The 14,255-nt window shown below is 40.8% G+C and overlaps 1 protein-coding gene across 4 annotated transcripts in view; it reads left to right on the top strand.

The window, feature by feature from the left end:
• hecw2b (HECT, C2 and WW domain containing E3 ubiquitin protein ligase 2b) overlaps positions 1 to 14,255 on the top strand; it is a 33,381-nt gene that overhangs the window by 4,089 nt on the left and 15,037 nt on the right. Inside the window, exons 2-10 of one of the 4 annotated variants that reach the window (XM_067493905.1) lie at positions 3,615 to 4,885; positions 10,025 to 10,132; positions 10,344 to 10,438; positions 10,872 to 10,947; positions 11,036 to 11,205; positions 12,100 to 12,242; positions 12,714 to 12,814; positions 12,936 to 13,798; positions 13,882 to 14,026. In XM_067493905.1, the coding sequence (XP_067350006.1) occupies positions 4,477 to 4,885; positions 10,025 to 10,132; positions 10,344 to 10,438; positions 10,872 to 10,947; positions 11,036 to 11,205; positions 12,100 to 12,242; positions 12,714 to 12,814; positions 12,936 to 13,798; positions 13,882 to 14,026 (2,110 nt within the window). In that variant the 5' untranslated portion in view covers positions 3,615 to 4,476. Of the gene's footprint in view, positions 1 to 3,614; positions 4,886 to 10,024; positions 10,133 to 10,343; positions 10,439 to 10,871; positions 10,948 to 11,035; positions 11,223 to 12,099; positions 12,243 to 12,713; positions 12,815 to 12,932; positions 13,799 to 13,881; positions 14,027 to 14,255 lie in introns of those variants that run through there. The other 3 variants (XM_067493904.1, XM_067493907.1, XM_067493906.1) reach the window with 3 other exon arrangements.

Raw genomic sequence — 14,255 nt, 5'->3', positions numbered from 1 at the left:
GGTTTTCAGCCACTGTGTAGGTTGCAACGCTTGTTAGTTCAGTTTTTCTTACATAACACAAATAGTTTAGGCAGCTGTTCAAAACATTATTTCTTCAGAGTCACTTTGGAGACTCAGAGAGTAAAATAGTTTTTTTTTTTTATAAAAAATTATTTTAAGAAATATTATAGTATAGTGCTATAAAAAGTACTAGGGGCGGCTGTAGCTCAGTTGGTAAGGCAGTCGTCCACGGACCACAGGATCAGTGGACGACTATATCCCGGCTATATGTCGAAGTGTCTCTAGGCCGGACACTGAACCCCTAACGGCCCGTTCCCATCCCCAGCTGTGCAGTGCCGGTGCACGGCCGGCAAAATTGGGGTTGCGTCAGGAAGGTCATCCGGCGTAAAAAAAATAAAAAATACTGTGGCAAATCAATATGCGTCAGGAAGGTCATCAGGCGTAAAAAAAAAAAAACAACTGCCGAATCAACATGCGGACAATGATCCGGTGTGGTGACCCTAAACTCACGGGGTAAGCAGACAGGACAAAAAAAAAATAGTGCTATAAAACTACTGTATGTAAAACACTTTCCCTCTACGAAGGTAACACTCTGGTCACTCCAGTAACAACCACTAAATCATTTGACTAAAACTAAGCATTAGCTGCGTAATGTTAGAATTCTAATGTTTGTAATAAAGATTGATTGATTGATTCAAGTTGTAGTTGCTCAGATAAATATTTTTTGTGACGCTCTCTTGGAATTTTATTTCACTTACAGCATCTTTTACACAGAAGACACATTCGATTCTCATTCTGAGCAAGTTTAAAAATAACATAGACATATTTGCATGTCTACTCTTCTTAAAATATCATTTTAAATATATATTTATATATTTATCAACCATTGGCTACATGTGTTTTTTGTCTACCTTAGTCTACATTAATGCAGAGCTGTAACCCAGCTGATGGAAACGCCTGATTTGCATTTCATTAAGATACAAATCCACTGCTTCCATATAAACCTACAGTAGCTGCAGAGTGAAGCCTGCAGAGTGGATTAGAGAAACATTCTGTCAACAGAAATTCACCCTATTCTCTGTTTTAATCCCACTACTGGATCAAAGACACATGCTTTAATTTTTTGGGTGCTACAGTTTTTGGAGGGTTTTCTCAGATGAAGCTTATGTAAGTGCTTTAGGTTGTTCATACAAAACATCCAGATGTTCAACATCATTGTTAGTGTTAGTGTGTGCACGTGTTCTTCTGCATGTATTTCTTATGAGAACTCCTTTTCCTTTTCCTCGTGGGGACCGAATGTTAGTTCCCCCTCCCCCTGCAAGACAAGTGAGAAGCTGAATCATCAACAGAGTCCAGACAGGAACTGTTGCTGAAATACTTTCCCACATGAAAAGAAGAGAGAAATATATTTCTAACAAATAAAGTACAGTACATCATATATGGAAGACAGTTGTGTAACTCAGCTACTTCTGTTAACATTAAAACACATTTATATGTTTTGGAGAAAAGAATCAAAATCTCTCTTTTTTTATTTTAGTTTGAGTTTATAGCACTGTAAAAGGCCTGCATGTCAGAGTAAAAAGGAGCTAGACTTCTTCATAAATTAAAAGTTGGTTGAATTAAGTAGAAAGTTAAAAAATATATGAAAGCAGCATGCAAACCACCCCTCGCTCTGCCAGTTCCGTGATGCTCCACTCAGTACTTCACTTCCTTATCATGTTCACTCTCTGCTAATGCTGCATGTTAATGACACCCTCTTCACATTCTTTAGGTGAAACCAGGTCTAGTCAGTTCATCAAAAACACGAGCACATTCATGCACAACACTGGGTTTCTGTCTGATAATGGTGCTAAAATCATACTTTTATAACAATGCCGGTGCCAAACTAATACTTAAAAAAACAAAAAGCGCAAAACTAAGGTTAAAGACATCATAGAATCACTTTTTATTTGTAAAGCAAATTTTACCTTCAAATTTAACATTATTGTATACAGCTAATAATCATACTAGCATCTAAATCCAAGCATTAAAAGTAACTATTTCTGTGATACTTGTATTTTTATTTGAAAACAGTACTACAGTGAAGAGGGAAACATGCGTTTTACCTCACCTTTTATTTGACATCTTAAAATATACTCACTGCCCACTAATTAGGTTTTCATTTCTCTGTTTTGTTGAAGTTGAAACTGTCAGGTGATAATTCTGTTAGGTGTTCATTATTAAGTTCACAGTTATGTGGTTGAGTCGTTCTCAAGTGCATGATGCTGCAGAAGTTTGCCTCCCTTTTTAGATTTCAATTTTTTTTTTTTCATCAGCATAAAATTAAGCATTAATACACTTGTCATTTTAGTTGCCCCATGTGATAAATCAGTATTGCAAAAAAGGGGATTCAGTGATTTAGCACAATCTGTGCTTAGGTTTGCTGTTTGTTCTTCACACTGACAGGTCTAATGGGTGACAGGTTGGGCCCAGTATCAAACTACAGTCTGAGGTGTTTCTCCTTCCATTCAGGGTAAATTGTGGGATGATTAAGACAGAACTTTGACAAAACTGGGTGTACACAAATTTTTATAGTAGAGCAGGTGTCCACCAATCTCGCATTGGTTCAATCCCTGGCTCCTCCGGTCACATGTTGAAATGTCCTTGAGCAAGACACTGAACCCCAACTTAGTTGCTCCCAGTGAGTGTTCGCCAGCTCACAGCAGCTCCCCCATCGGTGTATGAGTCTGTGTGTGATTGAGTGCGAATGGGTGAATAAGAAGCAGTGTAAAGCGCTTTGAGTGCCAATAGGTAGAAATGCTATATAAGTGCAGACCATTTAATAAGTATGGCAAAAAGAACACAGATGCATTTTCTTTGGGTGTGCACACAGATTTTTTTTAAATCCTAAGTGCACATAGTTTTGTGCATGTGTGCCAAATATAAAGTAGTCTCAGCTACACGTTTCTTTTTTGTTCAACCATTTCCCTGTGTCTGTCTCCCACACATATGCTTTCTGTAAAGCTCTCTCTTCCTCTTGCTCCCTATCAGCAGCACTTTGCACGGTTCATTAGAAGCCGTTGGAGATGGCGTGACAGTGCCTGTGAGTGAGTTCACATCCGTTCAATCTTACAATGGCAAGAAAAATGGAGAGAGGAAGGAGAGGCGATGATCTGATATGACCATAGTGGAAGCTGAGACAGTGATGAGACACTGAGGTGGCAAAAATTTACAGTACAAGTACTGGCCTAAAATAATACTACATGATTCGCAAGTTGAAGTACTAAGTCCGTATTCTGAAAATGTACTTCAAGCACAAAAGAACGCAAAACTGTGTTTCTTTAAACCGTATTAATGCTGATACTGTTGATAATCTTATCTGCAGAATCTAAAATGACCAGGCCTTGTAAAGTTGAATTCATGTACACATTTGAGAGAACTGGGTCAAACCCTGATTAAAAATACTTTTATTTGAATCAAGCCTGGTGTGACATTCAGTCTAGGTTATGTTGTCCAACTCTACTAAATACTGAATGTTACCACAAAATACTCAACATCAACCCTCTATTTATTTCCTTGTCTTGGTCGTTTTCCTACTTAACTTCTCTCTCTTTCTTTCTGTCTCTGTTCTGTAGGTCTCCAACCTCCCACCACCCCTGTCTTCCCTGTGGACTGTAGGATTGCCCTGTCATCTTCCGCTTAACCCTGGACAGACAAGTGGAAGGACTGCCGGACCGCCCTTAATTCTTTCTACCTCAGCTGTCTCTTCCCATCTCCCATGTCTGTCACTTTCCCTTTTTTAATAATGGATATCGGGTACTAAGTACTCTAGTGCCCTCAAGCAAGGCTTTACTCTGCTGTTTGTCAAAATGGATTGTTGTCACATGGTATTAATGAGGATAATTACAAAATTTGTGGGAATATAAAATCAATGTTTCATCAAAGAGGCATAAACAAGGTTCAGCTGCGGCAGCTTCACAACGCTTTATACGATGACCAGTAAACCTGGGACGTGGCTCTCCCAGATGAACACCAGCAAGACCAAAGAAATGTGAAGTGAGGAAACCAAAATCCAGACTCTTCTGACCGCTGTGTTTTGAGTAGTGCTGCTTTGGACGGGCACATGCTCTTCCACTCACTGCCTTGTAGTGTCTGTATCGCCATCCCTCATTTTACTTCACTTTCGCTTTAATGCTGGCACTTTTAAGCTAAACCGCTTAGTTTCCTTCCCTTTCCTTCTCTGTTTCCTTTCTTTGGCCGACTCGCCTGGCTTTCACCATTCGCCCCTCCCTTGCAACGGCCATCCTCCCCCATCGCCCCCGCCCTCATTCATCCTCCCCCTCCCCTTCCTTGTCCTCTGCCCCCTCCTCTCCCCATCACCATCATCACCACCATCCTCACCCTCAGACCAACTCCCACCACAACCACCAGCTCTCCTCTCCTCCCTCTCGCTTTTCACCCCCTTGCTTCTCAATCACCTCATCTTCTGCCATTGCCATGGCATCAGCTGCCACTGCGTCTTCTTCATCCTCACCAGCACCCTCATCATCAGCTAACAGTAGTGCCCGGGAACACCTGCTGGCGGTGCGTCGTCGCACCCCTCACAACCGCCCATACACAATTGGGCCTGACAACCTTGGCAATATGTTGGTGCAGGGTGCACCAGGGCCCTCCACCTCTGCATCCCCCTCTTCTTCCTCTGCTATGTCATCAAGGGTCGAGCCAGAAGTGGCAGAGGTGGGACTCCAGCGGGCCAATAGTGACACAGATCTGGTGACTTCAGACAGCCGCTCATCACTCACAGCATCTACATACCAGCTGACTCTAGGGCACGGCCACCTGGTCATCTCCTGGGACATCAAGGAGGAAGTGGACGCCACTGACTGGATTGGTCTATACCACATTGGTGAGCAAAATCAAGCCTCAGCGCTCTCATTTGCTGATGCTCCACCTATCAGGCTTTACACAGACTCCATTTCCAGAATTTAGGGACTCATTCTAAAATAAAGAAATCTGTGATTTGTTGATTTACTCAAAGCTTTATTTATCTTCCAAAATAAAAAACAAATATTTATTAATTTGGGAAAAAATGTTTTATTTAGTTTTATGCCTTTTTAAAAAAAGTTGATAGTCATATTTATCTTGGTGTTACATAACTATACCCGTTGATGACACTTTTTAATCAGTGGGGAACTGTCAATACTAATTGTTGCAGTTTGGGTGGTTGAGTGGAAGTGGAATCATTTCTTGTCCTTACGTGATACAAGGGTTCAGCTGTTCTCTTGAAACTTTAGTCTGATTCTCGTCTTTGTGATGCTCCATACATTTTTAAGATAGGCAGGTCAATGAGACATACTATGTCTAAGAAGCCTCACTTTTGTAGCACGTGCAGAGTGAGAACTGGCTCTTTCCCCCTGAAATATCCACTGACTTCCCATGAAAAGACATGGCCTTGATTTACAGCATATGTCTCTGTGTTGACATTACTTTCATACATTTGTAAGTCACCCATGCCATAGACACTGATGCACCCTGACACAATTACAGATGTTGGCTTTTTTACTTTTTACTGGTGGCAGTCTGGATGCTCTTTTTATCTTTGGCTTAGAGGAACTAATAGCTGTTTTTAGTGATTGTGGTCACCTGACCACAAAATACATTTCCACTGTCTTTCAGTACATCTGACATCAGACCCAGAGAACTGTAGCATTTCTGTACAGAACCAATGTGTGGCTTGCTGCTGGTATTAATAGAGTTTCAGGTTGCAGTTTTTAATGTGAATGTGAAGGAACATTTTTTTCCATAAATACTCACATGCCTAAGTGGCTGTATTTAATCAGGTAGCATGAGGATTTACACCATTGGCCTTTACACACTATTTTCCCATAGTTACTGAATCTTTTCTCTAAGTCATCCACCATAGATGGTGAAAGACCTAAATTCTTTGTGGTCTTGTGTTGAGAAATGTTCTTTTCTATTGAAAATTCTGCCATGATGTTTGGCACAAAGTGGTGAGTCTACAGACTGAGCCTTTGGTGAATACTGCCTGTATCAGAATCCCTGTGACCAATCAACTTGCTCCTTATGGAATGGTTTCTCCGTCCCAACTTTTGAGTATGATGCAGGCATCAAACTCTAAATTTGCTAATATTTAAAAAATTCAGTTAACTTGGTTGCATTCTTTATTCAGTTTGATAAAGGTTTAAACAAAATGACAGATTTTAGATTTAATTGACTTTTAGAAAAAGTACTCTTCATTTTATCAAATGAAGAGTACTAGGACGTCACTTATGCTGTTTGATAATTGTGGCACACGTACCATTAAAAGTAGCAATAGAGCTATCCAACAGGATTTCTAATTGGTAAAAATCAATTTATATGGATAAAATAATGACTACTTTGTAGATTTAAATATTTCCTTCACTTATAAACTTTCTTTGATAACCACCTACTTTTCTTGCTAGATGAATGAGATCTTCGCTCAAAGATCCCAAACAAAAAGTTAAAAGTGTCACAAGCTGATAATTAATAGAAGATATAGAAGAAATTGCTAGCTCTTGTGTTTTTGGTTTCAGTAAGGCTAAAAATAGATGCAGCGCTCTAAACTCAGTCAATGTCAAAAGCTTTTATGGCCCAGAATTAGTTTGTTTTAAGGTCTCATAGAAAGTACAAGCTTGATTTCCAGGACTTACACTAAAGCTTTACCTTTGTTAGCTTTATGCTGAACTTTAACTTTTAAGTAGTCATATCACTAAAATTCCAAATCACAAGTTTTTCTGTGTTTGAGTGCACATTCATTACACAAATGGGCCCCGGTTAATGTCTGTTCTTGCTTGTTCATCATCAACACCGTTGGCCTTCCTGCCTCCTTCCATATTGCCTCTTCCTCTGCCTGTCTCCCCAGCTACGGTCCATTTAAGGGCAGTGTTTCTTCTCATATTATACTCCACACACACTCACACGCACACACATACATACCATTTCGGCATTCTAATTTTTCTGGAGTGATTCTCTTGTACAGGGGGCATGACTAATATTTAGGCAACTTTATATAAAGCATTACCTTAATTGTATTTCAGCTTTATTTTCTAATACTACACTGAAGTGATGGACACTTTGACATGCCCGGGATCAACCGGCAACCGGTGGAGGACTGCTCTTCCTCCTGCGCCACTGTCAGCCGTAGTACAGCACAGTACAGGGGTGACTGTGGCGCAGGAGGTAGAGAGGATGTCCATTAATCCCACAGTTGTCGGTTCGATCCCCGGCCCCTCTGCTCGCATGTCAAAACAAGACAAGACTCTGAACCCTGCCTTTGTTGCTCCCACTTAGTGTAGGCCAGCGGCATAGCAGCTCACCTATGAGTTGTTTAGTGTACTGATTTATTTTTCCCCCATAGGTGTGTGAGTCTCTGGGTGATCGTGAGTTTGAATGAGAAGCACCAATATGTAGAAAAGTGCTACATAAGTGCAGACCATTTCCCATTTACAGTAGCATGGGGAGACCATGCAAACTCCACACAGAAAGCAGGTGGATTTGATCTGGGGACTCCACCACCGTACTGATATTCTGTGTGTTCTGAATGAACCAAATTCATCAACTCGTGACATTTAATCCTTCACACAACCATGCCCACAGAACAGAGAATATGTCAAAATATATACAGGCTGGACTTTGTGTGCTAAGAACATAGATATAAGCATATTACAGAATACTGGTGGGTGTTGCCCTATAGTTCTCAGACACAGGTGTGAAAGAGCAGCTTTCAGCACCCAGTGAAATAAGCTCAGTTTCACAAATTCTCAAAGGTCAAGGGCAAACCACAGGAGAAAGACTCTGTGTTTTGTGAAAGAGAAGCAGTGCCTGTGGACACTGAGACTGAGAGAGAGGGCAAGCCAGTGAAAGGTGATCTCTCAATTCCTCCTTCCTATCTGCAGCTCGTAGGTGGTATTGACCCAGGCAAGGGGATTTCTGGGTTGTTTCTTCCCAGGGGGAAGAACCATTTCCAGCCTGGCTGTCGGCCAAGCTCCCCAGAAGCTGCCTTAGCTCTTAGAGCTAGGGAATGGGCTAGGGAATACATTATATCAATGAAAGTCCTGACAAGAATAGAATATGAACGTGTGTGTGTGTGTGTGTGTGGCTAACTCACATCAGCATTGATCCATTTGAACACAGGCCATTTGTCATCTTTTACAGAGATTGTACACATAAATGTTTGATGGCTAAACATGCAGCGACAGAGATGTGGTTTGATTTACAACCACCAGATACCTCTGCTTCATTAGACTCTGCAGTGAAATACTGCAGTTGAGGATAGTATTAAAAGGATTGAAGGAAGATGGAAAAACATCCCTAAATAAGTTTAAAAAAATGATAATATCCAAAAACTGGCATGGAGGAATATGTAGAGAGAAGGCAAGTGAAGCAATAGGAGTTATAAATATTTCTATTTTAATAGGCCTTACACTGGAACATCACAATAATGGAGCAAACATTCACATTATCAATAATTCCTTAATCCTCATTATAGGGATAAGTTTTAAGAGATAATCACACTGTTAAAACCAGGTAATCATGGATTAAGTGGAACAAAATAATTTATTGGTCACATATTAAAGGTGCTCTCTTTTCCGGATAATCTGTCTTCTGTCACCGAAGGAATAAACAGCACATCACCCGATATCTGTGAATTTATTGATGTAATAACTATTGAGATAAATGCAGGTGATTAGAATAGTATACAAAAATAACAGTTAAAACTGAAAGAAAATAGGATTAATAATAACATTGATTGATTAAAATTTCATGATTTTGATAAGAATTCCAAGCAAAATTCATGGTTAAATTTTAGAAATAGAGCTACGGGTTCTCTTAGGACATCAGCCTTTCCAGGAGAGATATAGTTGACAGCAAAGAGGCAAAGGCATTGTTCCGAGGCACTGGGTGCCTTCGTGCTGAAAGTCCAGATGACCACAACCAAATTTAATAATTGGTCACGGCTTAACTTTGGCAAGGACTAAGACCAAGGATCTTACAAAAATGTAGGCCTGTTGCTCTAAGACTGAACAGGCACTAGATAAAAATTCAAACTTTGGTTGTTAGAAAACCCTCAAATAATGAAGAATGAAAATAGAAAAATTAAAAGTTAACATGCTACGAGAATTTAAGACTATTACAATGTAACAAAAATAAGTCCAAGGCAACAAGATGAGTTTAAGGCTCAGTCTGAACTGAAGTTCAGATGAATTTTGATACTTTAAAGATGATGCACGCGTAACTTGCCTTTGGGAGAAAATGCCTAGTTTTAATTGTCTACCCATCCATTATCTGTAAACGCTTATCTTGTTCAAGGAGCCTATGACAGCTGGGATATATATATCACCAACTCATTAGGACATGTGATTATAAAATCTGATATTAATACGTTTCAAAATTTAAACTAGTACAACTGTGGCACTATGGCCACCAAATTTTTGTTTCCAACAAATTATTATCTTTACGCTTTTCCATCGGATTTTAACAGATTGGCCAGGTAAATCTGATAACTAGCATTAACACTTTTAGCTCCTTTCCCACATAATTTTTAACTGAATAAATATTAAATGATATGATCATTATTCATCAAGTCCAAGTTGGTGGTGTATTAAGATAAAATGATGAAAAATAGGTCACTTTCTAAATGCTTATAGACAGACATTGTAACAGAACTCAAATTGATCCGATCCAGATTAGTGTCAAGTCATTAGTCTCATTGGGTACTGGGAATAAGCTGTCATGCCATGTTTTATTACATTTAATGGACCTAATATGTGGACAAAAATGACATACATCTTTTGCACATTTCAGCGTCCTCACATATGGAAAAATTTTCCAAATTCCATGGAGTTTTAAAATGTGCCATCAATCTCCCTTACACTCTTTAGTGAATTAGAAGTAACATTAGAATCTAACCACTGTGAACTAACCTACACTTTAGTGTAAAACCAAGTGTGTGTTATTGAACACAAAGAAACAGCTTATCAATATAAATGTGTGTGTTTCATAGATGAGACATGTGTAGCCAATGTGTGGGAGTCAAAGAATCGCGGAGTGAACGGCACCCAAAAAGGACAGATTGTGTGGCGACTGGAGCCAGGACCCTACTTCATGGAGCGTGAGTAGTTGGTGTTGATTACACACCTGTATTTTTAAAGGAGCATTCAATGGGATTTTTTTAATCTGCATCACAAAACCCAAAATGACTTTGACAACAGCTGTATGTCATCTGTGGGTAAGGTGGAGCTTTGTCAAGTGAAGCGAGGAAGAAAATCTTGATGATCTCTTAGTGATGAGTGTGTATGTGTGTGTGTGTGTTCTCTTCACAGCAGAGACTAAGATCTGCTTTAAATACTATCATGGTGTAAGTGGATCATTAAGAGCAGCAACACCGTGTATCACAGTCAAGAATCCTGGAGTCCTGGTATGTACATTTGTGTTTGTGTGCACAATAAGTGTATGTAAACTTCTGACTATCTCTTACAGTGTTACAAAAAACACTTGCATTGTTTATAAAAGAGTTTACCCTCAAAGCAAGAGTTTAAATTTGTAAGGCTTTATCTCTGAATTCACTCATTCTCCTCCTAGGGGTGTGTGTCCTATCCCACCAGATCCCACTAATTAAACATGTTTTAGAACTACTATTTACAAGCTGGCAGGGCCTCAGGGAAGTGTGAGGTGGATGTCACTAAACTCTCTGCAGCACAATCTGAGCTGTTGAGGCTTTTTCTCCCATTGACTCAGTAAAATGACATTCAGTCAACTTTAATCAGAGCTCTCTGATCATAATTCCTGTCCAGCTTTGATATTTTTTCCTTTAAATTCACATTTTCTCTGATTTGTTGTTTTCGCATCAGGTGGGCAGTGAAGGCCAAGTGGAGGACCAATCGGGGAATGAGCACTCTCGAAAACTTGTCAGCTTCACCCTTTCAAGTGAGAGGACTGATTTTAGTTGTGTTGCTATGTAGTATTGATCCATTGAACAAATGTGCTTATGAATACATTTCCTTATCCTCTCCAGATATACGGGCAGTGGGCCTAAAGAAAGGCATGTTCTTCAACCCAGACCCCTACCTGAAGATGTCCATCCAGCCTGGGAAGAGGAGTGGCCTCCCCAAGTTCACCCATCATGGCCAGGAGAGACGGTCCTCCATCCAAGCCAACACCACCAGCCCTGTGTGGCATGGGGAGGTCAGCACACACCTTAAGTGTGTCCTTCATACTTGCAGTACCCCCAAAGGCCAATTAATCTGTGTTTGCTCTTCACTGAAGACATTTAGGTTTATGATTAAATGAAAATGCTAAAAATTTCAGCTTTTAATTCCCGGTATATACATGTGAACATAATAAATGACATAGCAGGCATATGAAAAAAAAGACTAACATTTGTTTAACAATACTAAGTTTTATTAAATTTACCTTAAACCTTTATGTTCCAATACTTTTGTCCAATTCATATTTATTTGATCTGATACAAAGTTTGCTTAATTTATCTGGACATGAATAAAAAATAAATCAGAGCTTTTTTCCAGGTTTAGTGTAGTCTCACTTTTGGAATTTTAAATGATATCCACCTTATGTTTCCTAGCACCTAGGAAATCTTTCATTGTGGTATAGCTTCTCTTCACTTCGCTTTTCACACACTGGAAATCGAAATGTGGGATGCTGTGTAGGTGGACATCTGCTGCTGCGTGAGAACTTTCCCCACTGGGACAAAATAAGCCTTTTTACAGCAATCTAAGAAGTTGATTGCTATTAATTGGTGAAACCAGGGATGATCAGTTCTCCTGCATAGTGCTGGGATGAACTATGATGGCATGTATTTATAGCTAATACTACTCTACATATATTTATCAGTGTTCATATGTGCTGCCAACTTTATTGCATTTACATTATAGTAAGGTTTTGGACCACTTATGTTTTGATTGACTTTGTTTTACTGTTGCCAGCAAATGTGATTAGAATTCAAATATAATGCCAATTTGTTTTAAATAAATACTTAATACAGTGATATAGTAGAAAATGTCGAGATAATATAAAACTTCATGTGAAAAAAACTATAATTTCCTGTTGTTCTTCCTGCAGAAGTACACATTTGTGGCTCTGATGACTGACGTGTTGGAAATTGAAGTGAAAGATAAGTTTGCCAAGAGCCGACCAATAATCAAGCGGTTTCTGGGTCAGCTGATCATTCCTGTGCAGAGACTTCTAGAGGCTCCAAGAGCTGAGTAAGTCCACACATAAACTTTGAAATAGATAACTGTAAACACATGTTAGAGAAGTAGCTGCAAAAAGGAGCTGAAAATGCTGACTGAAGTGAGTTGATGTGCATTGTCTGTATATAGAACGATGTTCAGATCTGTCTATACTACTCATTGATCCAATATAGTGCAGTCGGTTCTCAGAGACCCCATTCTGCTTGTTTAACAACTAGAAGATACCATCTCAGATGAGGGTGAATTGGTATCTTCTAGCTTCTAATTGACTGAACACACCTGATCCAGGCAATGAGCAGCGGGTAGTCCAGGGTTAGTTGGGAAAACAAGCAGAGCAGTGGTATTTGTGAACCAGGATTGGAAACCACTGATTAATAGACCGTGGGCTCAGTGTTTCCAACAGGTTGACACTAAATGGTGGTAGGAGTTGGGGCAAACAGCATTGATTTCTGTTTTTTAGTTTTGTTGTGTTTGTTTGCACAGGGATGAGACAGTCAGCTACAGCCTATGTCGTCACCTCCCTACGGACAATGTGAGTGGGCAGCTTACGTTCAGAGTGGACATCACCTCCAATGGACATGAAGGTGTGTTTTGGTTTGTGTGAGTGTGCACGTGCATTGTGCTCATTTGGGTCCACTGTCTCTTATCCGTTGGATTCTACTCTCCTGTCCTTTCCTCCCCTTCGAACCTCTCTTCCCTCAGAAGCTTCGCCAGATGCAGTGGGAACTATGTTGGGTGGGGCAGTGAACGGTGACCCTGGCAGTCCATCTGATGATGAAGACCTCCCTCACCCCTCCTCATCTTCACATGTCACATGTGGACCTTCTCCCACAGGCTCTGATGAGGGTTCCCAGTTACTCAACTGTCCTTGTTACTATGGCGATGACAATGTTTGGCAAGAACCTGGGCAGATTGGAGAGGAAAATCTCCTTCCTGTGGCTCTGGGAGGCCACACCCATCGGCAGGTGTCCCTCAACGACTACCTGGATGCCATTGAGTCTCCCAGGAGCCCTGGTGACCGACCTCTGCCGGGGCCTTCACCAAAACTCCGCTCTAGCTTTCCAACGGACACACGGCTCAATGCCATGCTGCACATAGACTCAGATGAGGATGAGGAGACAGCCGGACAGCACAGGGACCAATCACAGGAGTCAAAACCACAGCAGAGCAGGGGATTAGCCTTATCATCTGCTACTTCTGAGTCTCAACGGGGGAATGAGGGTGTAAATGGAGCTGGAGATGGGGCTGGAGTAGAGGTGGGTTCATCTTCTGTCACTAAGCCTGTAACTGAGCCTTCAGGTGAAGAAACTGGAGCTACAGAAGCTGCAGCTGGAGTTCATTCATCCCCTGGAACATCAGCAGCCTCTGTCTCTGCAGCCAGAACTGGAGAGGCTACTGGTGCATCAGCTGCGCTGGGACATGTTTCTGGAGAAACCTCCACACCCCCCCACTCATCTCAGGCATCAGGGGCCCCGGTGGCTTCTGGTCCAGTGGAGACTGTGAGGGAATGTACATGTCAGGAGCAAGTAAGCTGCAATCCCACACTTGGTCCACTGTCACCCATTCAGGTGAGCATCTTTAAGCCAATACAACTAAAATCTATTGATTTTACAACATCTGCCATGAGATGACCTGAGTCTCCTCTGTTCAGGAGGTGGAGTCAAGAAAAGAAGTGGCTCCAAAAGCAGAGGAAGAAGGGGCAGAGTCATTAAGCAGTCAGGCCAATGGACAAGTAGCAACAGCTGGTCCTACCAGCAGCAACACAACAGGCCCACAAGGAGGGATGTCTGAAGCTAGTAGGTGGTGAATGTTTGTGATATATGTGTTATAGTCAGATACCAATCTGATACCAAGGTAACGTCTATTTGCTTCACTTTTAGGTAGGGATATTGTCACCTTTCTCGAACCTCACCAGCTTGCACCTCTGTATACAGACACAAACAAATGTTATCATGGGAATATGTAGTTTAAGATAGCGCCGTATCAGAAGAAAGTGCAAATGGAGCGGGAAAGTGATGTTAATTC

Source organism: Channa argus, chromosome 23 (assembly GCF_033026475.1).
Source record: "Channa argus isolate prfri chromosome 23, Channa argus male v1.0, whole genome shotgun sequence".
NCBI classification, from domain to species: Eukaryota; Metazoa; Chordata; class Actinopteri; order Anabantiformes; family Channidae; genus Channa; species Channa argus.
Note: the sequence above shows the minus strand (reverse complement) of the source record. Positions and strands in the feature narration are given on the sequence as shown.